Raw genomic sequence first — 27,973 nt, forward strand, 5'->3', positions numbered from 1 at the left:
CCGTCCTTGACTCATAAGTCAATATTTTTCTCAACCAGATAATGTAGGCAGACATTCATTATATAAAAAATATCCAGATATAGAACATTCAACATGCTTAATCAATCAATCTCAGGCATAATCATAATTGTGCACATTTACTGGGGCCCAAGCCCTAATCAAGTCTATATTCAACATTCAGGCCAAGCCCTAATCATGTACATCATGTATTGGGTGTAATCTTCTTACCTCAGGTCCGTGTGTAATATATAATAAGAACGACCCTCAAGTACGATCCTGAATCCGAGCCCCTAGCGATAACCTAGTCACAACCAAGTATACAATTTCGTCAATAACGAGTAAACAAAGGCTTCCGGACTGATTCCTAGCCTCCAGGACGTTGAATCCTACTAAACTGGGTCATAGGATCGATCCCGAGCCATAAATTTGAGTTCCCACACTCAAAACCTTCATTGGACAAAAATCCTATATTTGCGTCGCGGCGCCCCCAATTAGGGCCGTGGCGCTCCCACAAGTCGCGACTCTCATAAACAGAGAGCCCAACCCCTAACTCCTATGGACATGGGCCGCGACGTAGCTCCACAAGTGCCACGGCGCGATAACGATTCATAGAACCACCCAGGCTCCTAGGTTCATGAGAGTCGTAGCGCCCAAGAACAGGGTCGCGGCATAACCCCGCAAACCCAGCTTTTCTCTAATTCAAATCCTCAAAAAACTCACCCCAAAACCAAACCAAACCCACAATTCAATCCCAAAACATCAATGGTACATCCAGGCAACAAAACCTGACTTTCCTTTAGATTAAAACTCATCAAAACCATAAAATCCAATCAAAGCTTAAGAAACTTAAGGAAAACAGAACTCAGAAACTTAAAGCTTAAATTACCTCTGATTATGTCATTTTCCAGCTAAATCCTCTGGCTATCAAGCTTCTAATCTTCCCTAGAATTGTTATGACTCTAACCTTGCTTGAATCTGAGTCCTAAAACTCGAGTTTCCTTCAATAATGCTAACGAGCGTTAAGTGAGAGAGAACGAGAGTGTTTGAACGTATTTTTGTTTATGACAGGTTACTTAGGGCTCAAGTAACCTTAAGCAAATCCCAAGGCTACACAAAAACGTCCCCGAAGGTAAAATAGTCAAAATCCCTAGAATTCCCTCCTGATCTCACTAACTCCAAATATATCCTCAAATATTCATTCTCATTACCCAATATCCCGGTAATGAAATAAACACCAAAAATACCCCTTGACTCACCTCGAGTCAAGTATTGGTCTCGTTGTGACTTTCCCGCTAACTTGCTCCTTAGGATCGCCTCATGCCGAGTAACCCAAATATATCCACATAATAATGTGGTCTCACACATATATCACATATATGCAAAATATACCCATAACAGACCAAATTACGAAAATTTCCTTTCTGATAAGAAACGAGCCCACATGCATATTTAATACACCTAAACATGCATATCAAGTCATATTATAATATAACTCACATAATCATACAATGATACAAATATATATCACATAAACACATAATTTTCCATAGTTTTCCATCCTAGCCCCCTAATAAAGGCCCTAAGCCTTATTAGGTAATTTGGGACGTTACATTACCTTTGCCTTTATCGGCACCACAAAGCACATGTGAGCCGAGGCTCAGCAAGAAAACTTAAATCAAAGATTCATTAAGTAACATAATATAAACAACAAACTTAGCAGCAACAGTCTGCTCAAACAAACACATAATACAATTTAGCAGTCAATGAGTTAGATAAGTGTAATCGACACTTCTGAATATTTAGGTTACGTTCAGGCCGAGCTCTCTTAGGCCACTCTTAGATCTTATTACTGACCCTGGGTCCCTTAGGCCGAGTTGCGTTCTGCACTCTTGATGTCGGCCCCGACGCCCTTAGGTTGGGCTTTCAGACTAGATATAATCAAACATATAAATTGCATAATACAAAATCAGATGCAGCATATACAAGCATACCCAATCGAAAATCACATTTATAACCACAGTCATATCCATTAACAGGGGTCCAAGCCCCGATTACAACCCGAGTGCAGTTTTCTTACCTGGAGTCTCGAGCAAATAGCATATGGCGACGCCGAGCACGATCCCTGCTCCTGAGCCCTAGCAGTATAACCTAGTCATAATGAAATAATAATAATCATCAATCACTTAGACTATTTAAGAGCTTCAAGGTAAAATTCTAGCCTTCGAGATCTCAAATTCTACTAAACCAGGTAGTGGAATCCTTCACGAGCCTTTAGGTTTGAGTTCCCAAACTTAAAAACCTTATTTGGACAAAATTCTCTATTTGAGCTGCGACGCCCCTCTACAAGTCAAAGAGCCTCCCCCCTTGCTACCCTGGACACGCCCACGATGCATACCACCAAGTGTCGCGGTGCTAAGGTGGTTCAGAGGACCACCCTTAGCCCTGAGTTCATGCAGGCCGCGACGCGGCCCCGCGAACCCAGAAAATTAGCGATTTCAGAAATCGCAATCCTCTCCAAAACCCTTCCAAACTCAATTTATATCCCAAATAGACTACCCAAACCATTCCAGCACTTTAGATACACAATAAATAACAACCTATAGCTTCTTAAACACAACAATTACAACTTAAGGTCCTAGAAACTCAACCCACCAAGAACTTTACAGAAATTTACAAGTAAAGGGTTTATTGTAATGCCCTAGAATCTCTAATGCGGTTTAATGGTTGGATTAGTAGGCCAGGAGGGCCATAATTGTTTAATTATGCCATTAAATGATTATATACATGTTTATGTGAATTATATTATAATATGATGTTAAATGCATGCATGTGGGTCCACATTTCATTACAGGGGTGTTTTGGTAATTTGGCCCGGTGAGGGCGTAATTGTATATTTGTATGCATGTCGGTGACCTATTGTTGAGACCACATTATAATGTGGGTTTGTTCGAGCTATTCGGCATGAGACGATCTTGGAATATTAATTAGAGGTCTAGTCATAACAGGTTTAAGTTCGGGGCTCGGGATAAGTCTCGGGGTGATTTTAATGATTAGAGCATTGTCAGGAATTAAAGGGTAACGAGATATGAATTATTGGTGTTTGAGAATATAGAGAATAGCGGGAATTGGAGAGCGTTAATTATGATTAACGAAATAGGTGGGAAATGTCAAATTTTCCCTTGGGAGCCTTTAGAAACTCTTATTAGACCTAGGGGTATTTGGTATTTTCACCCCTAGGATAGATATAAGCCATTGAAGGCTGTAGAAAGAAGAGAAAACAAAGTAATTTCAAAGCTTCTCCCGTACTCATTTTCCTTCCTGTTTTCTTTGGATTTTTGAGCCTCACTTGGGGATTCAAGCTTGGGAAGTAAGTCTTGAGAGCTTGGGAGTGTGTTCCACCATTGAAGAGCATCATAATTTGAGCTTGAGGTAAGTTTCTAGCCATTAAAATCTCTGGTTTGCTCTGTTTTAGTTTTGGTTTTCAGTTGGGATTTCTAGGTTGGATGATTGGTTTTGTTGGGAGTTTTGGCTAAGGTTCTTGCGGTTGTGATGCTTGGGGTATGTGAGGATGGTTTTTGGGTTCATTTGGCACCAAAAATGAGATTTGGAAGCATTGGAATCGAGTTAGAATTGAAGGAGTCGAAGAAGGAGGTTTCAGGGGAGAATCTGTCTGGGGGTAGCGCTACAGCGCCCATCAGAGGGCGCTATAGCGCTACACATGATGTTGTTGGGCAGTTTGGGGTTCTGAGTATAGTGTTGGGGCGCTATTGAGCAGCGCTATAGCGCTGCTCTGTTCCTCCAAAATCTAGTTTTGAGTGTTTTTAAGGGTTTTTGGCTCGAGGTTTCAATCCTTAAGGCCCGGGATCGAATCTACTCACCGTGTGGGCATGTTTCGAGGTCCCGAGAGTGGGGTTTAGGTTAAGACCATTTCATTGTTGATTTTCATTAATGGAGGTTATAATTGTTTATGATTAGGTAACCGCTAAGGAACCAAAAGGTCGATCGTTCTCAGGAGTCGTTCTTATTATATTTATCGCTTGAACCAGAGGTAAGAAAACTGCACCCTGTGTATATGACATGCATAATTGTTGTTGAGGCATGTTGGTTGATAAACGTGGACATTGATTGCATATTAAATGCTAGCGGATGTTGTTTACTTGTGTATGGCACTGATTAGTCAGGGATGGCACTAGTCGCATATTACTGACCCGAGAGTCAGAAACAGCATAAGTGTCCTGAACGCAGGGCCGATTAAAGATTAGATCTAATCGATATCAGCGTTGAATGACTCTAAGGCATTAATGCTGGACCGACCCTAAGGTCGATGAAACCTATAAGCGCTTGACTAGTCTAAGCTAGTTACTCTGAGCCAGGGCCTAAGGCCTAGGTGACAGTTTGTCACATGGCTAGGGAGCAGTATCCCATGGTTATGACTCTATGGTCATGAGGAAGGTTATGTTGGTGACTAGTTATCATGCACCTATCCTGTTTAAGCTAGTGAAAGGTTCACTTATTCGTTAAGCCCCGGTGACCCTATCGTCACATGGCTGATGGGAACGGAACCCACTTTAGTGACTGTTCCAATTGTCACTCATCTGTTTTGGACTGAAAGTCTTGAATGATTATTATGATCATTGATGATATTATATCCATGCTATATTGTGTTTTCTTGCTGGGCTTTGGCTCATGGGTGCTATGTGGTGCAGGTAAAGGGAAAGAAAAGCCCACCCAGCCTTGAGTGGAGAGCTTAGGTGGTGATGTGTACATATGCGGCCGCTTGACCACCGCGGCCAAGGAGTTCTCAGAGGAACTAGGAGGTCTACCCTATTTTTGCCGCTTAGGTCGGCGGGTTTGTAAATTTGAAACAGTAATGACCATTTTGAGTTGTAAATAACTTGTAAATGCTTTTATGGGCCCATGAACAGTTTTACGTATTAAATAAAATATATCCTTCCCTTTTGATTGGTTTTCCACCTTAGCCTGTTAATAACACTTAAATGCATGTTTTTAACTAAAGAACTCGGGTAACGAGCTAAATTTCTGGTTCACTGTTCACCGTAACTGTTCTGGGGTAACCAGGGCGTTACATTTATACCTGTGACTCTTTCAGCAGAATTCAAATCCTCTCAGCTGCTGGTACTCCTAGTTGCCTCCAGTCCTTAATTCTAACTCAGTTCACCACTAAATCAAGAGCTTAAAAAAAAAATCCACAATTCCTAGCTTGAGAGAAAACTTAGAAGGAGAGAGGGAGAGAGCTAGTGTTATGTGTGAGTGACCAAACCTTCAGCAAAGGGTTATCCCTTATTCTAATTATATGGTCAAATGACTAATTTTCCCCCATCCCCTCTTAACCTTCAAGGCAACCTCCAAGGGCAATTCAGTCGTTTTGCCACCACTTCCCGCTAAACCTCAAATACACTATAAATTCCCAATTAATCCCAACATACCCAAATAATCACCAAATACCTACCCATCACCCGATAAATCCCGACTACACACTAAACTACTAAAACACCCCTAGGCTCACCCCGAGTCGGGTATTTGACCCTGTTGTGACTTTTCCGCTAACTCGCCCACTATGATCGTCTCGAGCCACACATCTCAAATATATCCCCATAACACTACAGTCTCACTCATAAAACATATATAATACAAATATACCCTCAACGGGTCAAAATTACAAATATGTCATGATTAACAAAACAAGCACACATGCATATTTAATAAACATGCATAAATACTTATATCATCATATAAATCATATATGTCACATAATCACACATATATTCAATTAATTTCACATATAAATATGATTATTCCTTCCTGACACAATAATAAAGGCACTAAGCCTTATTAGCGAATTTGAGACGCTACAATATATCTGTGTATGTCTTTCAAACTTTCTCTCTGTTTCGTTAATCGGATAAGTACGATGTCGGCGAGGTATCATTTTCATCTAAGTTGCAAGCCATAACAACAAAGTACCTTAACGTGATGAAGCTTTGTGAATTTTGTTGACCCACCATATCTGCACATATCCAACCACATTTGACGTAAAGCACAGTAGGAATTGCAGTGGCAGTAGGAAAGTGTTTGATGAAGACGGTACTCAGCAAAATATGAAACTTAATGGTCATGGCTAGCTTAATTAATTAAATTATATGTTTACATTGGTGTGGAGATAATGTGCATGTCCTTTGTCGATTGTATGATGTTAATTTTGAAAATTGAACCAATATCCCATCTCTACTAACGATATGACCCAAGAATGTCACCTGCGGTAACCATAACTCACACTTCTTAAACTTCGCAAATAACTTGTGTTCTCTCAGTCTCTGCAAGACCAACCTGAGGTGTTGCTCATGCTCCTCCTCTGACTGTGAATAAATCAAGATATCATCAATGAAGACGATCACAAACTGATCCAGATAGTCCTTGAACACTCTGCTCATTAGGTCCATAAAAGTTGTCGGGGCATTAGTCAAACCAAATGACATAACGAGAAACTCATAGTGCCCATATCTAGTACGGAAAGCTGTCTTGGGTATGTCTTCGTCCTTAATTCTCAACTGGTGATAACCAGATCGAAGATCTACCTTGGAGAATACCATTTTACCTTGCAGTTGATCAAATAAGTCATCTATCCTTGGTAGAGGATACTTGTTCTTAATGGTCAACTTATTCAGTTCTCTATAGTCTATACACATCCTTAGCGAACCGTCCTTCTTCTTCACAAATTACACCGGCGCACCCCATGGTGAGAAACTGGGTCTAATAAAACCCAGATCCAACAACTCATGTAACTTTACCTTGAGTTCCCTCAACACAGTTGGGGCCATTCTGTAAGGTGCCCTAGACACTAGCTCTGTCCCTGGTGCCAGCTCAATAACAAAATCAATCTCTCTGTGCGGCGGCAATCCTGGTAAATCTTCTGGAAACACATCCAGAAATTCACACACCAACCTAGTCTCTGATGGTCCCACTGGCATGACCTGCGTGGTATCCACCACATTGGCTATGAATCCTATGCAACCTTTCTATAATAGGTATCTAGCCCTTAATGTTGAAATCATAGGCATTCGGGGTCCATGCACAGTGCCAAAAAATACAAAAGGTTCCTCACCCTCAGGTTCAAAAGTTACCATCTTCTTCTTACAATCAATGGTTGCTCCATATCTAGTTAACCAGTCCATTCCCAAAATCATGTCAAAATCGGTCATGGCTAACTCTATCAAATCAACCGATAGTTCCCTACCATCTACCATCACTGGTAAAGACCTAACCCACCTCCTGGAAACCACCTATTAGGACTGTGTCCTAAAAACATGTAAAGACATTTGTTTTTCTATGAATAAATAAATACAATGGTTTATTATTGTTGTTATATTTAGATTGTTAAATTATTGTGTTGAATAATTTTGTAAATATCAGAAAAATTTTATATTCATTATTGAGGATGTGATCTTGTATTAGTACGAGAGAATTAAGATCACATGAATGAATAAAAACAGTCAACAACAATAGATTAAAGTTATGGAATTCTTTAATTGTGTAAATCCTATAATTGACATTTTTATAGAAATATCTTTTCTTAAAAGATAAATTGGTGGATTTAGTTGTTTCCCTTTATTATAATATTCGGAAGTGTTTGTTTCCCTTTATTATACTTTTCGGAAATGTTTGGTTTCCCTTATTATAATTTTCAGAAATATTTGGTTTCCTTTTTTGTGAATTTTGATTTCCTTATTGTCTCATATTGCTTTTAAAGGGAAAAAGTATATTGCAAATATTCGGTACTTACCCAAAGTTGTTTTTGGAATATTTTCTTATATATTTTTCGTGCAGCTCAAGGATTGCAATCAGGAAACTGGTTCTTAATGTCATTAATTATTGTTTCCTTTTTGAGCTTGTTTTTTATCCGACACAGGTCTGAGCTGTCCCCACCGATATCGCATCTGTCGGATCAGCATTTTCTAAAAAAGGCAACTCTTCATCAATCAAGAATAACTACTATGATTCTTGCCTTTATCAGAAGAATTCTTTCTCTGCCTTTGTGAGCACGAAAAAGGACTCTATAAATAGGGCTCTAAAGGCAGTGAGAAAAGTGAACTCTTTGGTGCATTATTCGTGAGCATTATTGTAATATTTGTGAGAGTTCCTCTTTGTATTCAAGATCATAAGTATTCACGTGATCTTGTAGAAATATGTGTGTTTAGTTTTTAGTGGTGAGTTTATACCATGTTCATGAGTGAATACACATTGTAATTTGAATACAACGTTTATAGTCTTCGGGAGAAGATTTTTACAAGCCTTGCGTCGGGAGGATGCAAGCACTCGCTGGCCATTGAAGGGAGTTCAAGTGGTTGAGCGTTTCAATCAATATCAGATTAGTGAAGAGAAGTACAACAAGTTGCGGCAAATCTCAAGAGGGAGTCTTGTTTTGTTTAAGTCAATGTTTTTGTACTTGTGATTCTTTATTAATTGGTTTTATTCTCTGGGCGTGGCCCCAAGGAGTAGGTTATCCGAAAGGGTTTCTGAACCTTGTAAAAATTCGTTGTGTTCTTTATTGTTTTGCACTGTCTTTTTATTGTGTTCAGTCTCTGTCGTGACAAGTTTGGTTTCTATCCCGATAGAACTGTAATCTGTGTAAACAGTTAATTACCATTCCGCACTTTAATTAATTCACTTGGTTTAATTAATTTGGTAATTACTAAAAACGAAATTTCAAATTGGAGTTGTAAGTACGGTTTACTGAGTATCATAATGATAAAAATAATCTAGATTCGGATTATTGATGTGGAAAGACATCTCGGTAAAGGTGTTTTATATAATATGATTATATATGACATCGACCGATATGAATTAAAGTCTTTATCCAAAAACCATTTAACAATAAAGACTTCTGATTCATATCATAACTGATGATCATTTATAGATCAACCTAAATCCTAAGTGTTCATGAACTCTTGTTCATGTTTATTAAATCTTTTAATTCATTCGTTAAGGTCTCTTCAAAGAATGAGACTAATGACTTTTGTTTTGGAGATTTAATATCATGGATGGCTGGGACATGTATCAACAATACGGAATCTAATCTTTCCTAACGGATTGTATATTAGTTCCCTTAAGGGTTAATTCTAGAACTGAATGATTTTGAGCTCAAATCTATAATTAGATTATAGATTAATTATTCACTAGTGAATTAATGGTACTTATGGAATAAGAAGTAAATTAGAAAGGTAAAATGGTAATTCTTCCATTCTCATTTATGAACTAATTAATTAGAGGGTTGAGCTATTGAAAGATGGTTATATCAATGGACGACTTAAGATAAGATTTCTGTAAAAGTATATCTATAACATAAAGAGTGCAATTCTGAATTTATAGTGGAGTAATATTAGAATGAATAAATTAACAATTATAATTAAAGAGTTTAACTATTTAGTTTTAATTTATTGGAGCTTAATGTTATAGGTCCATGGTCCCCGAAATGGCTCAAACCACTGACAAAGGTAAATACAAAAATGGGCAAAAATGACTTATTTGATAAGTAAAATATTTTTCTATGTATCAAACATAATTATTGTATAATTATGTGTAATTAATTAATTAAGAATTTGATTTAACAAAAATATAATTAGTTTTGAATTAATTTATTTTTGGGATTTTTGGTATTTAAATAATAATAAAAATTGGAAAAAATCACATGCCATCACCGACATGTGGTACACGTGTAGCACAGTGCACAGTCACTATGCTACACGTATAAGAGACTGTGAGCAGTTTCTAGGTTCCACAATTTTAGTTATTTAAATATTAAATAAATAATGATATATTAATATGATTAAAATATTATTATTTAAACAAAAATCTGATAACTGATTAGTTATTTTCAAATTGTTTAAAATAACTAAGATTTTATTTTAATATATTGGACATATTAAATATAGGATATTAGTTTTTTCAGAACGTAACTTTTCAGGGATAGAAAAATATCTAGAAATCTCTCTCAGAGAAAGAGAACAGTGATACATACAAAAATCATTGTTCTTCACAAAACCTAGGTCCAAACTTTATCAGATCTCATGTGTTGAGAACATCTGATAAATAGATTTTGCCTATTATTTTGTATAGCGAGCCCACACTCGTTCTTTGTGTGCTGAGAACATTTTGAAAGATCTTGGTGTGAGATCTCAAGGATTTAGCCATACAAAAAGATAGCAGTAAGGAAGGACCTGAGGTAATTTTTCTATTCATGTCTATGATTCAATATATATATGCATGTGAAGAAGTAGATCTAGAAATCTTATGGGATTAAATTAACAATTTGATTGTTGTTCCGCTGCGTATAATCTCTGATTTGATCAATAAAAACCAACACCACCAACTCCCCAGTGGGTAATAATGTCCCAAATCCCACAGCATAAAACTCACAGGGTCTACACAAACTATCAACAATCCTACTAGATACATAAGATTGTGTAGCACTAGAATCAATCAACACAGAATAAGATATGCCAGCACTAGAAAGCTGACCTGTGACCACCGAAGGCCTAGCCTCAGCCTCAGCTTGTGTCAATGCAAATACTCGAGCTGGAGTCGAGCTATCTGGCTTCTTAGGTTCTTTTTTCTTCAGTCTTGGGCAATCCTTCTTAAGATGCCCCACAAGCCCACATACAAAACAGGCCTTCGCCCGACACTCACCCAGATGACGTCTCCTGCATCTGGCACATTCCGGATATGTCTTCCAATTCTCATTGCCGCCCTGACGGCCAATATGTGCACCCTGTGGCCTCCTATCAGGTCTAGGAGCCAAACTGGTATCCATGGTCTTCCTTTTCTGATCGTTGGGGCCTCCGCCCCTACTTACTCTTGAGAAGGGAGGTCCCGTCCTCCTCATATCTCTCCTGGCTGCGTTATCACGCCAGATCTTATTCTCAGCATCCTCTGCAGTAAGGGCTCTCTCCACTACCTAAGTGTATGTCCTCACTCCAGGTACAGTGGTAATTCTGACATCCCGAGCTATCATAGGCTGCAGCCCCTGAAGGAATCTTTCCTTCCTTGTCCCATCAGTGGGCACCAAGTCTGGAGCAAACTTGACTAACCTATCAAATTTCAAGGCATACTCGGTCACCGACATATTCCCCTGCAAAAGTTTACTGAACTCCTCAGCCTTTGCGGCTTTAACAACCTCATTGTAATACTTTTCATTGAAGAGGGTTTTAAACTCTTCCCATCCCATTGTGGTTACATTTCTGGTTTGGGATACCACCTCCCATCAGATCCATGCATCTTACCGAAACATATACGTGGCACATGCCACCCTTTCATTGCCTACAACTCTCATGAAGTCCAAAATAGAAGTAATCATGGCCGTCCACTATTCTGCCTTAAGTGGATCTGCCCCACCCTAAAAAACCGGAGGATGCTGCTTCCTGAACCGCTCATATACCAACTTCCAGCGATTCTCCAACTTTGACTGCTGTTGTACAGCCGGTACTAGAACAGCGGATGGGGCCCCTGATGCAGCGTTCCTGGCGGGAACCTGCTATTGCCTCAATTGTAGTATCTCTTCATTCTGTCTCTACAGTTGAGCCTGCAAGTCTGCAAGCACCTGTTGCCAGTTCTCAGGGCCTGGCGGAGGGTTCTGACCCTGATCATTACTTTCGGTCTAATTCCCAGCGCTGGCTGGCTCGTTAGATTGCCCTGGAAGCATACTTCCAAGTCTATCTGCAATCAATGACTCAGCTTATCAGGTAGTAATAACAGTATCTCACATCAACCCACGGTTCAAAACCGATCGAATAAGCATCCACATGCATTAACAGTGCTAATAAGCATCCCAATAATTCACATTCAATAATCATGCTAATAAGCAGATAAATTCATGGTATCACTTAAACAAGATGCTAATAAGCATATTCTTTGGCATGCATAACCACTTAACAATGCTAATAAACATTTTCCTTGAGCATACTACGACGCTAATAAGCATCCTATAGCATTTACAAACATCTATCGTGCTAATAAACACACTCTCAACCTACACACAGTAGCCAAGGGCCAGGCCCTATCAAAATAACTCATGCTTCTTATTTAACCTAGCAAATAAAGCACACATAATTCATTTAAGCAAGTATACACATAACTATATTAATAGTTACCCAACCCTGAGTCGATCTTGTCTTTAGCAGTGAATGTACATGCCCAGTCCAACATCAGGAACCCTTAAACCTTGGCTGCTCTGATACCAAGTTGTAATGCCCTGCTAATTAGGGTCCATTACCAAGTGTGTTTAAAACGAGTGCTGGACTTGCTAAACAAGTCATTTGGACTAAATGTATGATTAAGCCATTAAAGGTTTAGGTACTAAAATTCTTTGATAAACTCAAACGTACTTTCATTAGATTAAAAACATGTTCTTTACACGGGATCCCAAAAACATCAGTTTAAAAGTTAATTACAATACTCAGGTTACATAATAAGCCGACCTAGGCGGCAAAAGTTGGGTTTAACCCTAGTTCCCGTTAGCATCTCGGCCGTGGTGGTCGAGCGGACTGCATATGTACATACCACTGCTAATGCCCTCCGACTCATGGCTGGTTGAGCTTCTCTTTACCTTTACCTGCACCACAAAGCATCTGTGAGCCAGAAGACTTAGCAAGAAAACGTAATCAACAGTTCACAGAATAAAACGACTATCAAACAGTAATAACTGAAACTGGTGCGTTCATAAAACCAAACTGGAGACCATAGAGTCACACAAGTGTTTGTTGCACTTTCTTTCAAATTGTTGGCATCCGAGCCAGTCAAGTGCATGTCGCACTCCCAGGGTGGCCCAGCCATGGTGGCCTGTACTCCACGTGCACTATGCCAATCTTAGCTTATAAACTAAGTTCTTAAAGCCCTTGACTTATAAGTCAAGCCACCGCGTGCCTCCAACTTATAAGTTGAAGCCTTGGGACTCTCGACTTATAAGGCGAGTCTCCCAGAGTCCAATAAACTCTCAACTAATAAGTTGATCCTCACTTAACATTCTAATAAATCTCTGGTTTATAAACCAAGCTTCACGGTCACGGCAGACAATCACATGTTTCATACAGCATACTTAACAACAATTATAATGCATTATAATACATTCAAACGACAGTGATAGGCATAATAATAATTATGCGCATTACAGTGTACCTAATAAAATATTCACAAACATAATTATAATCATGTTCATTAACAAAGTCAAAGCTTTATTCATCTCTATATTCACCACATTGACTAAGCTATATTCATGCATTCGCATAACAGGTGCAATTTTCTTACCTTCGGTCCGTATGTGAGTTACTAGCGACGACCCTTTAAGTACGATCCCCGATTCAAGCCCTTAGCGTAAACCTAGTCACAACCGTAATAAGGAAGTTCTATCAACAACAGGTAAATAAAAGCTTCCAGATCAAATCTTAGCCTCCGGGACATCGAATTCCACTTATCAAGGAAGTAGAATCGATCTCGAGCCCAAATGGTTAAGTTCCCAACCTAAAAATCCCATTAAGGCCAATTTTCCCCTTAAGGGCCGCGACCCCTCACAGCCGAGCCGCGACCCGCCTCTAATTCTAGAGGCTCGACCTCCCTGAAAACCAACGCTCGCCGCGGCCCGCCCTTGCCACCGAGCCTTGCTGGCTCAAAATTCCCTTCGCAGGCCGCGACTCACCATAAAAGAGTCGCGGCTCAGCCCCACGAACCCAGAAATTTATAGGTTTTTCTTCAGCCGAACCCAACTAAAACCCATCTAATTCCACCCCAATCTTCCAATTCAATTTCCATAATTAACACAACCCTTTCCAACAACAAACCCAGCTATATACCATAGTAAAACTTATCAAAATTCTCAAACTCAACCTTCCAACTATCTAGCATGCATATACTTAAACTTCAGCCAACAACCACAGAAACATCAAGAGAAGCTGAGTTTAAATCTTACCTCAGAGATAGAAAAACGCCCTTGAACTAATCCTCAAGTCTAACACTTTGATTCCCAAGCTTTGATCTTCAATTTCCCCAAAACTTCCTCAAGCTTCCATGGCATATAGAGAAAACGAGAGAGAGAAAAAGGGAGCTGCTGTATTTCTTTTCCTTTAATTTCCTTAGCCTTCTCAAACATTTCCCAGCTCACTCAAGCACTATACTTAGACCAAAATGACCATTTTGCCCCCTTACCCTTAGTTTATTCATCAAGTGTTCACAAGGGCAATTTTGTCCTTGCCTCAAATCCCGCTATCCACAATTTACATCCTATAATTTCTGCTACTTTCAATATTCTCACACGGTTACCAATAATTCCCATTACCCACTAATTCCCGGTAATGTACTAAATTACTAAAATACCTCAAAGCTCACCTCGAGTCGAGTATTAAGACCTTGCTGTGACTTTTCTGCTAACTTGCTCATCGGGATCGCCTCTCGTCGAGTAACCCAAATATATCCACATAATAATGTGGTCTCAATCACACAAACACATAATTGCATTTATACCCCAAACAGGTCAAATTACTCAAATACCCTTCTTATAAGAAACGAGCCCACATACACATATTTAATATCTCTAACATGCAGGCATAATTATATTATAATATAATTCATATATAATAACTCAATTATTGCCTCCCGCCCCCCTAATCCAGGCACTAAGCCACATTAGGAAATTTGGGATGTTACAGAGACTGTATTTTTGTAATTTTGAAACTTTAAAATTGTGTTTTTGAAAACTTGAGTTAGTAAAATTGAAAAAAAAAAATAAGGGTTGTAAAAATGTAAAAAAACATAAAAAAATGTGTATTTATTAAAAAAACCACAATATTAAACTCATCCATGTCAGTGGGGTGCTCGGGAGGCATGCCCACAAGTGTAACAGTTGACACTCTAGCTGGGTGCACAAGTGGCACGCCAGCTAGCTGCCTAGGCAGTACTTCGTCGTGGGTCCACTTTTAGCCCTTGGGCTGCCAAAGTGGCCTCCATGACGTTAACTATCTCTTGTAGGGCAGCAATGTTCCCCTCTTGGATATCGATTTTTTGCTGCTAGGAGGCAACTTGGCCTCTGAGAGTAATCACTATCATAAAACTCTCTACCTTCTCCATCGTACTCGACGTTTTTATCGTAGTCTTCTTGGGCCACATTCGGGTTTGCTGGCGGAGGTGTTCGGCTGGGATCTCCTCCCTCAGTCGCAGTGGGAGGCACGATGTCGTCTGGAACGTTTCTTCTAATGGTCACCATTGTCGACTCTGCAAAGCTTTCTTCAAGCTCTCAATGAAAGCACCAAAATGTTGTGCATTTTTCGCTATCAACTCAATTAAACAAAACTTCAAAGAAAAGCATAAAAAGAGCAAGAGATTTTACGGGAGGCAGCCTATCTTCTGAGTAGCAAGTGAGCTTAATATAGATTACTAAACCCTCTCGGATAACCTAACTACTCTCGGAGATTGTCACGTATCACTTGGTGAAAACATGAATAACACTATTAAAAAAAATATTATTGCTAGTATTAAATCATTCTAGAAAAAATTAACATTCTTGAACTTTAAAATTATATAAATTAAACCTAACGAAAATTCTTTAATTAAAAAAAAAATAATTGATTCAGGTATAACTAAATTAAACAAGTTCATTGTGGCATATTTTTGTATTTTCACTTTAAAAAAATATATGAATTTATCTCCAATATATATCATTTTAACATATAATTGAAATTTATCCAATTTGTTCTTGTAATTTTTTTTTCTCATAAAGTATAATTTTTTTTTCTTTTAAATAACTCATTTTTAAACTTTAAAAATATATATATTTATGGCCTATATATATATACCATACTATGTGATGACGTGGCAAAATCTTATCAAACACATATAAACAGAGTTTATTTTCCGTACAGGAAGAGCTACCGAAGCTGTGGAGCTAAGGAAACGGTTTCCACAAAAAGTCCAAAGCAGAGAGTAGAGAAGAGATAGTAAGTAGCAAAGGAAGATAATTATGTTGATAACGGTCAGAGAAGCTTCTTCTTCCTCTCCACTCTGCCACTCCTTATCTCCTAATAATCTGATTTCTAAGCCCTCTCTCAGACTAAGAACTTCCTCACTATGCCGAGCCAGCTTGAATGTTCAGAGAAAACCTTACAACACCAATTCATGGAGCTTTGGCCTTCAATCCAACAGGTTTGGCGCTTACCCTTTTCACCTTTCTCTTCATTGTTTAGATTTGTTGCCATCTTTTCTGGAATTTAGCTTTCCAAGATTGGATTTGTTTTTAGTTTTCTCCAGTTGGGTTTTGGGTCTTTTTAATGTTTGTATTGTATAAAGAAACAACAGTATAGTTTTCCCTAGTGAAGAAGATTACATTTTTCTTGTTGTATGATATCCTATTGATGTGTATAGAAGGGAAATGTTTGACAAAGTGAGGTTTTTGAGTAATTGAGAGTAATGGGTGAGTTTTGATTGAACTTAGGAGCTGATTTGGTGATTACCCAAGTCGTTTGGAGACTTGGAAATGGTATACTGAAATAGGTTTTGGTGAATAGTGATGCAGAGCAAGATGTGTTGTAGAATACAATGTGCCATTGCCACCCAATGTTGCTGTAGATGTTTTTTAAGTTTGTTTTATTGGAAGCTTGTTTGTGTTAAACCTAAACCCTAAGCCAATACCAGAAAGATGACAGATAATGTGAAGGTTATGCGTTGAAAACACACATAGATTATTATGCTTATTGATTGATTCAATTTGCAGTGGCATGGATAATTGGAATACTATTGTAGGCTGCCGAAGGCGTACTCCGGCAATGAGTGGATTCACAATAACTAAACACAGATTTTCTCCATTCTTGTTCAGTTTAGGTGTATAAGACAATGATAATCATTCTTCATTCTTCTATTAATCTATTAATCTTACCAGCCAAAGTCTCAATTTCTATTTTCTTTTGCTGATTTATAGCAAATAGAATTTGTAATAAGTTCCTTTAACTTTTACTCTTTGAAGAATTAGTTCAGTTCATTGTTTAGAAATTTGGACTTTCGAAACTTCTTTTAAAAAATATTGAATAAATAATAAAGATCTTATACACATTGTTTAATTAACACTTCATCCTCTTCAGTACTTCATTCATAGCAGAATAAGAAAAATTAAAACTTCAATTATTATATTTCTTAGAAATTATTAAATCACAGTTACATTCATCTCTTTTGCTGATTGTAATGACTTTTCAGCTCTGAAGGCGCAGTTTTTGATCCCTTGGGTATCAATCCAGATGCATCTTCTGGTTTAAATGCAGCTTGGGAAGGCTTTGTTGGCCTGGTGTCACAAACATTTGAGAGTACTTCTGGTACAAAAAATGAGAAGCCCTCAGCCCGAGGAGTGGCAGGTTTGCTTAGTTGATCTCTAAGTTTTTCAAAGTGGACCCTTTTTGTTTGCTTTTATAGGTGATCAATATACCTTGATCTTGACAGCTGCAATGGAGGATAGTTCCATTGATTTTGGTGACTTCTTCAAAGGCCCATTGCCGGGGAAGTTTCTCATGCTTTTAGGGTATTTGGCCCTGTCTCGACTTGGTATATATATACCTCTTGGTGGGGTTAATAGGGAAGCTTTTGTAGGAAATTTGGATCAGAACAGTTTATTGGGCACTCTAGATACTTTTTCTGGAGGTGGCATTGGTAGACTCGGGATATGTTCACTCGGCATTGTTCCGTTCATCAATGCACAAATTGTGTTCCAACTTCTTGCACAAATTTATCCAAAATTACAGGATCTTCAGAAAAAAGAAGGGGAAGCAGGAAGAAAGAAAATTCTTCAGTATACTCGATACGCTTCAGTTGGCTTTGCTGTAGTACAGGTTAGGATCTCAACCAACAACATTCAATGCATTTTTACCACTTTACTCTACCATCTCGACAAAATATATTTATATAAGATTATGTTACTAAGATTTTAAGGAATGTAAAGAATCATGCTTTAAATACCCATCACTATATATCCATATTGGTATGATTTCATTGCTATTGATGGGAACATAGTTTAAAATGGTGAAATTGGAAGTGGCATAGCATATATGGCAGAGCCAACTAGTGGACATGCTGATAGATATATATATTTTTTTGTGAGTGATCCGCTCGTGTTATCACTAATCGGTTTGTGATTTTCATGGCAGGCCATTGGTCAAGTGTTCTTCCTTCGTCCTTATGTGAATGACTTCAGTACGGAGTGGGTCCTATCATCTGTTACATTATTGACACTTGGTTCAGTACTAACAACATTCATTGGGGAGAGAATCTCAGACCTAAAACTTGGAAATGGCACATCACTTTTAATATTCACAAGCATTATTTCCTATTTGCCAGCATCTTTTGGTAGAACTATTGCACAGGCTTTGCAGGATGGAAATTATGCTGGACTTGCCACCATCTTTGTCTCCTTCTTTCTATTAGTGTTTGGAATTGTATATGTTCAGGTATGTATTAGTTGTATCACCCTTTTCTCAACCTGTAGGCTAAGATCAATTGCTACTAGTACTGAAAAACTTCTTTGTTGAGCGAATAAATATATTCAAAATAATTTAATAAAGGGTTTCAGGAAGCAGAGAGGAAAATTCCAATTAACTATGCCTCAAGATACACCAGTAGAAGTGGAGGGCTTGAAAGATCTGCTTATCTACCCTTTAAGGTATGAATTCCAATTTCTTACTTCTTTGATGAAGATAAGGTTCAGATGGTTATTTGTGATTGACGCTAGTAAGAATATGCTTGGAAGTGGTTGCAATTTTTCTAACTTCAGTCACACTTAAACCTTATAAACCGAGAAGCTCTCCAAACATCTTTAGAAATACATTTTTAGTGTTGCATCTCATTGTTGTTTTCCCAACTTATTTGAGTTTACAATCATCACAACTGTGACTTTCACCTTTCTAAACAAATTAACTTCCAAGTTGATAGCTTTTTGTTAATTTGTTGGAATCCTGGATGTCCTTCCTAGTTCTGTTATTATTTTTTATGAAGTATTATTATATTTTGTTACACTACGATCGACACAATTTATCTCTTTTTGGTTTTGGCTTATGCAGCTATGCCATAGGAGACTTGCAATTATAATTTTGATGTACTTAACAACAAAAAAAACTGTCACATTAAATAAAATACTTTATGAATGCAGGTAAACAGTTCTGGTGTGATGCCAATTATTTTTTCCACATCATCTTTAGCACTTCCTGGTACAATAGCACGCTTCACTGGTTTATCAGCATTAAAGAATGCTGCACTGACTTTAAATCCTGGGGGTAAGGTTCATAATTTCTCATTTTTATTTGCTATAGTATAATTAGCAGTTGACTAGCACAAGAAGCTTGATAAACGTTTTTATTTCTGGCCTAACTATTATCTTGAATTCAATACGTATGATCATTTCTTAAACACAACTACAATTTTCAATATCATTTTCATAAGCCTCTGATGCATTAAAAAACTAGTAATTTGTGAAAATATACTTTTTTTTAGTGTCATTTTGTAAAATGGCTTTTTTTTAATAATTCTTTGCAAAGTAGTCTTCTTGACAGGGAGTTGAGTGTGTTTGGAAGGCTACTCTGTCAAGAAATATCAAAAGAATTTCATTTTGCACAATGATATTAAAATGTGTATTTTTCCAAAAGCATCTAATTTACATTGTTGTATGTAAGCTTCTGGCGCATATACAAACCATTTAGATATGTTTATTTCACTAGAATTGAAGAAAAGTTTATGGTTATCATGCTTAGACTTCTTCTTTTCCAGTCTTTAATATTGGCACTAGATTTTAGCAGTTGAATTTGCGTATTTTCACTTGTGAGGAATAGTAATTGCTAGTGATTCCACTCTGTAATTTCTGCAGTGTGGAATATAGATTAGCATTCATAGCAAGGAGAAAATATAGATTGAATAAATTTCAGGGAAACCATCCCATACATGATTTGCTTGCATTTAATAGATTTTTTTAGTTTCTTTTGTTATAACTTAAGTTAAAATATCTAACGGTCTTAAACTATCTTGAAAACTCTTTGTAGGTTCTCTCTATCTTCCTACCAACATCCTATTAATAGCCTTCTTCAACTACTACTACACTTTCCTACAGTTGGACCCTGATGATGTTAGTGAACAGTTGAAGCGCCAAGGTGCATCGATTCCACTTGTACGACCGGGGAAGAGTACAGCTGCCTTTCTTAAAACGGTAAATCTATGCCTTCGTAATTCGTAATAATTGACATCTGTGACTCTTGCATTTACTGATCCAGGAATTTAATCAATTGACTTTATTGTGATGTAAAAGTTTATAAAATTAGCCTTTAGTGTCTAAACAACGCATTGAATTGTCGATAAACTCCTTCAAAATTCTTTCTTTACATAAATCAAGAAAAGCATAGTACATGTGTGTGCCTCTCCATTGTGTTAAACCAAGTAATCTGCTTCTTATTTTTTCCTTTCAAGAAACATAATTTGGAGAACTTATAGTTTGATGAACAAAAGCATAACTGGGTTTAAGGGTTTATTCTTCAATAACTTTTGTTGTAATGCTTATCTGCTGTTTTCATCTTCCTGTATACACTGCTTTTGAGTCTGATTAAACTTTGGCTTTTATGGTTCTCTTGTTACAGGTCCTAAGCCGGATATCAGTGCTCGGTTCAGGCTTTCTGGCAGTCCTGGCCGCAGGTCCTGCAGTAGTGGAACAAGTCACTCACCTGACTGCATTCCGGGGATTTGCAGGCACCTCGGTTCTCATTCTTGTTGGTTGCGCAACAGATACCGCAAGAAAAGTTCAAGCAGAGATCATATCCCAGAAATACAAGAACATAGAGTTTTATGACTCTAACAAGTTTGGTCCATAGAAGAGCTGGTTGGTTGTAGTTGTACATCTCTGTATGAAATATTTAATGGGATGTGGCTCTCAAAGATGAGGGTTTTTTCACATAGATGAATACACATATGATATCTATATGTCATGTTTGAGCTAGTCTTGTAATTCTTGAATGTTATAATTTTTTTGGCATTCAGATTAATTTGGGTTTTGTACATAGATTCATTCCTTCTTTTAGTTACTTGTTATGCAATTTTTGAGGGAAAAAAAAACAAATTACAATACCAGAAGTTGGTATTTATGAAATTTGTAGCTGATTTTTATGTCTATAAGGTTGGTTTCAACCTTAAATAACATGATAAAGACAAATATGGTCAATTGACAAACTGAATTTTGTTGGTTTTAAAAGAAATGAAATGTCATTCATCTAAGACATAATATTTTTTTAGCCAATTATATTTGTTTGATTAGGATTCACTATGTTAAAAGACATATTATGTCATTATGTGTAAAAATTGAATACACAATTTGTTTGCACATATTATTATTATTCATTTTCTTTAAATATTTCTTTGTTTTTAATATATTATGTAATTAAAATAGAAATATTTGGATAATATTAAAAAATAAATTTCACTAAAATTATACTCAGAAATGATGTTGTAATATTTATCAAATGATTTATATCTTTTTGGACTTTCTGTTTTGTTTTATTATTTGTTTAGACTCTGTATTTTGACAAATTATTTTTTGGACCTTATATTTTGTAAAATAGTTAAAATAGAACCTAAATTTAATTTTAATAAAGAAAAAATTGAATATAACAACACAGTTTTTAAGTAGAATAATTATATTTTTGTTCTAAATTATTAGTTTAGTAAATTATTTATGATTTTAGTTGAAAAATATTGATTAAAATCGGGGGTTTAGGTTCTATTTTAAATAATTTATCATATTCCAAACAGGAGAATAAAAATTGAAACTTTACAAATATTTGGGCGTGCGCGGCTAAACGAGCTTTAGGTCAAATTGACTTGGGATTCGGAGTAACAAGTGTTCGTGTTGTGTATTACTACGCGCGCTTCGGAAGTGTCGTGTAACAGTACGGACACACAGAAGAGCACACCATGGCTATGGCGATTGGAACAGATTCCAAATGGGTTTCTGCTTACTTAGCCTTAGCCATTGCTGCTCTCTCTGCTTCCACCACTGCTTTCTCTGGTTGCTATCCTCATTCTTTTCCCATTTCCGTTCACCTATTCAAACATATATCTATTTCTCTCTCATTAATTTAAGTGGTGTTGTTGTTAGTGATTCTGTGGAAGAGAAAGTCGAGGCTTTTGGAAACCAAGATTCGTGAGCTTCAGAACTCTCTCAACTCCTCCTTGGATAACTGTGCAGCCGAGAGACAAGGCCGAATTCGAGCTCAGCAGGTGTTTTTTTATTTACTCTGAATTTGCATTGTTGAATGAATTTGGTTATTTTTTTCATTTGGGTTTTTGAGTATGTAAAAGAAATGATTGATCTTTACGGCTTTCTTTGAATATCTTATATGAAGAATCACGCTTCTATATATGAGGAAAAAAAATTAAGTGTAAATTGTCTGAGTTTTGGAATTTAGTAAAAAAAAGAAAAATTGAATATTGTTTTAGTGCTTCTCTATTTGGAATCATATTATTGCTGAATTAGCAATGTCACAGCTTATAATCGTAATGATGCTTTTGTGATTTTTTTTAGCTTCGTAATTAGCTGATTTTATTAACACTTGTAGGCTCTGAGGAACACTCTAGCTCAACCAAAGCTTGAGAATACTGAGCTGACTTCTTATCCCATGACACCAATTGGTACCATCCAATCATGCTTTTCTACCAGGTGATTTAGATGACAAAAAATTTAGTAGTGATTTCTAGTATCTTTAGTAGTCTTCTACCATCCATTCAGCATCATTTGCAGTATATTTTCGTTCGTGCCAGAGTTACTGTTTTTGTCCAATCATGCACTGTTAAGATTTTGTGTTTTAAGTGTCTTGTTATAGAAATTGATTTTTAATTTTACAGGAATGGAACACCAAGGCAACCTTTACTTGTTCCTCTCGCCAGGGCATGCTTGGTCTTTGATTCGTCTCGGGTTCCTCCGGCATCCCTCGAGGGTCTTGGGGACTATTCTCATTGCTGGATTTTATATGTTTTTCATTTAAATACTGATTTGGATAAGCTTTGGAAGCATCCATCTAAGTCAAAGTTCAAGGCTAAGGTGTGTCTCTTGTGGTTATTGCTATTGTATAGTGTACACCAAGACTACAATCTTTTTATCTTCTTATTTATTTATTATCATTAAACTTGTATAAAAGGCTGGCAAAATCAATAGGTGAGGGTGCCAAGGTTGAAAGGTGGAAAGATGGGAGTATTTGCGACTCGATCACCACATCGTCCATGTCCTATTGGGCTCACTGTTGCAAAGGTAAACTCAGCTACAACCTCGCTTAGATCTTGTGTGTGAAAAGAAGTAAGCATTTGTTCCCCAGACTCTTCTTCAACTTGATTTTGGAGTGATTGATCATTTAACTTTTGAAAGCTCACATAAACCTCAAATACTTATTGCATTTCCTTTCATACTCATTTTTTCTACAATTAAATCATCCACATGAAAATCTTAAGCCGTTTAACATCTATGTTAAAAACAATGATTCAAAAAGGTCATTAAAAATTACTATAGAAGGACCACTTGAGTCTAGCTTAAGTGGTTGGGTATGTGTATTGCGTGTAATGGGGTTCAAACCACAGGTAATTTAACAAAATGAGTAACTACCATCTATTTCTCATTTATTTATTATGTTTTCTTCAAAGGAAAAAAAAACAATTTACTAAAGAAGGGAGTGTAAGCTTTTAGCCATTTCTTAACTCTTGGTCTAACTGAGTTGATGAAATTTGAATCAACCTGAGTGAATTAAATTTTTTATTTTGAAGTTGTTAAATCCAATTGCTCATTTTTTATACAAAGGCTTACTATTTGATTACTGATTCAGCATGTGAAGTCCCTTCCCCTCTATTAGTTTGAGTGAACTATGTCTCTTCAGAAGGAATATGATGAATAAAACAAAATTTGACCCTGTTCTTTTAGGTTGAGGCAGTGGGAGAGCATATGATGCTCCTCTCTGGTGTGGATCTGGTTGATGGCACAGTAAGTTTTCAAATTTAATATGTACTAGCTCTAGCTAGTAGCTGAATATGCCTGAACTCCTCTGCTTTTTGTGGTTTTGTTTGCCAACTGAATGTTTTCCACAGAGCTCATATATAATTTATGACATCACTCATGACTCATCTTGTTTTAATTTTGTCAACAGCCGGTACTTGATATCAAACCTTATCTTCCCTTCTGTGATAGCGTCCAAGACACAAGTCTGCCTGAGTGGTTGATGGTATGACCTTATTGTTTTTGAGCCTATTATAACTTTAGTTAGAACGTTTACAAGTCTATTGATATTCCTGTGAAGTATAGCTACATGTTTCTGCCTAAGTGCTGCTTTTTTTTATTATTATTATTCAGTGTCTACTGTTACAAAGTTCAAACGATTTATTAGCGTACACATAACTTTCTCGGTAATTATATTTCCTGGCTTGCACAGGGGGAGAATTTATTAGTAGCAGCTTCTGTTAGCTTTGCCGAGGGCTTCAGTTCCACACTTTCTGATTGCTGGGAAAAATCGGTATGTAATCTAATACATACTTGCTAATTGGTCACTGTGACTTTTGTTTGATTTGGAAGGTTCTGTAAATTGTGAGAAAACTCACAATTCTGTTTATTATAAATAGTCAAGTTTGCATACCCTTATTCGATTTCTTCTTTTTTTCCTAAAGCCATATTGTATTCTTGGTAGAATGTCATATTTGTATTGTTTAAGAGTAATAACTCGTGGTAGTTTGAAGCTTCTACTCATTACTTCCTGACTTAATAACCGACAAGTTGAGGCAGTTTAATCTGATTTGGACCTGAAAATTGATTACAAACACTTGATCTTCACATATTCTTCCTAACATCTCTTATAAAGTCTATATTTTTCCTGTCTGTTACAGTAAATTAAGAACATGTGGAAAAGAACTTTATGACCAAACTTTAGAAAGCACTAATTTACATTTGATTTCAATCTTTATTCTATCGATTGAACGTTTATATGGTTTGTTCTAGGGCAAGAATTCACTCTATGCTTCGCCAGATGAGTTTCAAAGCTTGATAAGGCAAGTTCTGTCATGGGATATTCGATCAGTGGCTCAACGCAATCGGCCTCACAATTCTTTTATTAGAACAGAAAATGATGAACCATTGGAAAGTCCTTCTGATTCCGAGGATCATAAAGATGAAACAGCTCATAACCATGGAAGTGAACAGGCTCCACTTTCTTCTGAGGATGTAATTTATCACTTGATCTTGGAAGGATTGAATGTTTCATACAGAATCGATCCCAACGGCAATGTCACCGTGGAGAAAGTCTCACCATCACCAGCCATCTCTAAAAGCAACCAAAACCGCTCTAATTACCTCACATGGAGAGACAAGTTAAGCTAACCCACCAATATCTCTTGTTGGATTTCTCTTTTTTTTTTTTGTTACAATAGTGGAGTTTAGGAAGACAAAAAAATTGAAAGAAGGAAAAGAAAAAAAAATGCATACTTCATAAAAACTTTCAAGTTTTTTCTATTTGGAAACTAAAGTCACTTCCATACTCAATGATTGTATGGTGAAAGTCCAACTACTGAGCAGAATAGTAAAATGGAAAGAGCCATTTGCATATTTTGTTCTGTGGTAGTTATAATTGACAGTTGAATGGTTATATCAATCTGATCTTTTATATATATATATATATATATATATATATATTTAATGATTTCTATCAGGTAAAACATCAAATTCTGTGTCATGAACAATCATGAGTATTGAAAATTTAGCTTATATGATATAATTATGGCAATTGTACACTCATAAAAAATTGGAATATGAATGACTACTAATACTATGGTATTTTTATTTGTAAAAGTAGCTTTGTATGGTGAGGAATGGTATTGGTAATGAACATTAGATTACACCTCACTCAAACATAGTAAGTATGAACTATAATAAGACCTAAATTTGCTTAATAATATTTATGGTTTTTTTTATAAGTAGATTTGTTTATTGAAATTTTTGCAAACAATCTTGTTCAATGATAAAATAAATGTGTATAACATTAATTACATTTTGAAGTCTCGACATGAACAAAAGAGAAGATATATAATGAAAGTTGAAATATTATTCATTAGACCTTTTAAGAAAAAACTAATATGCAATAATATTTTACTAAATTTCATAATAACTATTTTTGGCATTAAAGACACTTGAAGTATACTATCAGTGTAAATTGTCGGTGGTGCTTTCCCCACCAAATACAAATAGTATGGGTCAAGATGGAATAATGGGTTATATGAAAATTGGAAGTTTTGTTTGGGCAAATGCCAGCTATCTAAAACCTAGGACTGTAGGGCATTGTAGTTTGAAGGCCTCAAATGATATAAAAGATATGAACTTGGGTTAGACACAAAACAACGATGTTGTGGATATTGCCGGATTTAGATGTGTAACATGAAGGCACACCACGAACAAACTAATTTGAAAGTAAAAACTGTAAAATATTTGAATTAAGCCTGATAAATTAAAGTGTAACTTTGAGTATTTATTAGTAAATGTTTAAATTTTAATAATTATAATTAATTTTAATATAAACGTATGTAAAATAGTGTTGAAAATTTATAAAAATAATTGAAATTATAATTAAAAAAAAAGCATTTACCTTAATAAATAGCACATCAACTATATAAAAAAAAGAGGTTTTTTTTTTTAGTAAAGTAATAATAATATAGGTTTATAAACGAACCCAAATATGGCCCCAACTCAAAGTGCTGTAAATGTGGGCCAGTCCAGTCCGGCCCACATTTTCATGGGTTCAAATAATTTGGGCTGGGTCAGTCTATATTTGAAAGAGCAAGCCTAGCACAGTTTATGGGCCCGGCCCATGTCGGGCCCACTTTTTTATTGCCAAAAAATGTGAAGATAGAGAATTGAACCATCCATCTCTTCTTTAAGAATCAATGGACTCACCACCAATCAAAATATATTTCTTTGTTTAAATTATAGTTTTAGATATTTTTATATACTTTTTAACAATACTTTACACAAAATTATATCAAAGATAATTATTAGAATTTGAATACCTACTAATAAATGCTAAAAAATTTAACTCACAATTCTTAAAATAAATTAATATAATAATAAAAATATAAACATTGAGAAAAATAATAAATTTTTATTATCATTTTAATTTATAGATAATTGACAAATACAAAGTTATTATCATTATTAATATCAAAATATCAGGTTTTTATCGTGTCGTACTTTCGGGCTAATTTATTCGTGCTTTTGTGTCGTACTTTTGAGTTTGTTGTGTTGTGTCGTGCCGTACAAATTTTCAATTCATGTCGTGCCTGATCCATGCTCATATTTTTTCGTGCTATATCGTGCTCGTGCCTCTCGAACTCGTGCCGATTTCGTGCCGTACTAGAAAACTCAACTCGTATTTACAGCTGTAACTAAACAAGTCAACTTGTCCATGGTAGGACCTGAGCTATAACTCATTGCTGAGTCGACCTACATTTACAACTATGTAGAGGTGCTTTAGCCATACCCAAGGATCATTCACTCTGAGATGGTCTCTTTGGTCCTAGAATGACATAAGTGGTAGTGGACTAGTTGCCACATGCACGATAATAATGCCAAGAAGCACCGTACCATGATTCATGGGAATTCGAACAATGACTTGTCCAACGTAAAAAAAAATAGGTGCCTAAACTGGAGGGAAGAAAAGCTTCAACCATTTACTTATAAAAGAAGTTCAATCACCATATTTATTCAAAGTTGAAGCTTCAACTCCAAACTCACTATATACTTTTAATCTAACTGCCAGCATTTTTTATTAATTTATTATACCAAAAATCATTATTTAACTATATTATTGGACAGTGAAGTAGCTAGTAAAATTAGTGCTAAAAAATGAAAAATTATATTTCTGCCTCCCAAATAAATTTGTGGACT

General features: G+C 36.4%; 2 protein-coding genes across 2 annotated transcripts; both read left to right on the top strand.

Moving 5' to 3' along the window:
* Positions 1–15,933: 15,933 nt before the first annotated feature.
* Positions 15,934–21,073, top strand: LOC133783065 (preprotein translocase subunit SCY1, chloroplastic). Its single transcript, XM_062222597.1, has 8 exons — positions 15,934–16,200; positions 17,245–17,399; positions 17,485–17,870; positions 18,186–18,485; positions 18,608–18,697; positions 19,184–19,307; positions 20,067–20,230; positions 20,655–21,073. The coding sequence occupies exons 1-8, from the start codon at positions 16,019–16,021 to the stop codon at positions 20,883–20,885; spliced, it is 1,632 nt and encodes a 543-aa protein (XP_062078581.1). The 5' UTR covers positions 15,934–16,018; the 3' UTR covers positions 20,886–21,073.
* A 785-nt stretch (positions 21,074–21,858) lies between these two features.
* Positions 21,859–25,706, top strand: LOC133783066 (uncharacterized). The gene is made up of 9 exons (XM_062222598.1): positions 21,859–22,075; positions 22,166–22,287; positions 22,626–22,726; positions 22,912–23,107; positions 23,222–23,314; positions 23,975–24,034; positions 24,198–24,272; positions 24,480–24,560; positions 25,040–25,706. Exons 1-9 carry the CDS (start codon positions 21,982–21,984, stop codon positions 25,415–25,417), a joined length of 1,200 nt encoding a protein of 399 aa, XP_062078582.1. The 5' UTR covers positions 21,859–21,981; the 3' UTR covers positions 25,418–25,706.
* The last annotated feature ends 2,267 nt before the right edge of the window (positions 25,707–27,973 follow it).

This window comes from Humulus lupulus, chromosome 6 (assembly GCF_963169125.1).
Source record: "Humulus lupulus chromosome 6, drHumLupu1.1, whole genome shotgun sequence".
Lineage (NCBI taxonomy): Eukaryota > Viridiplantae > Streptophyta > Magnoliopsida > Rosales > Cannabaceae > Humulus > Humulus lupulus.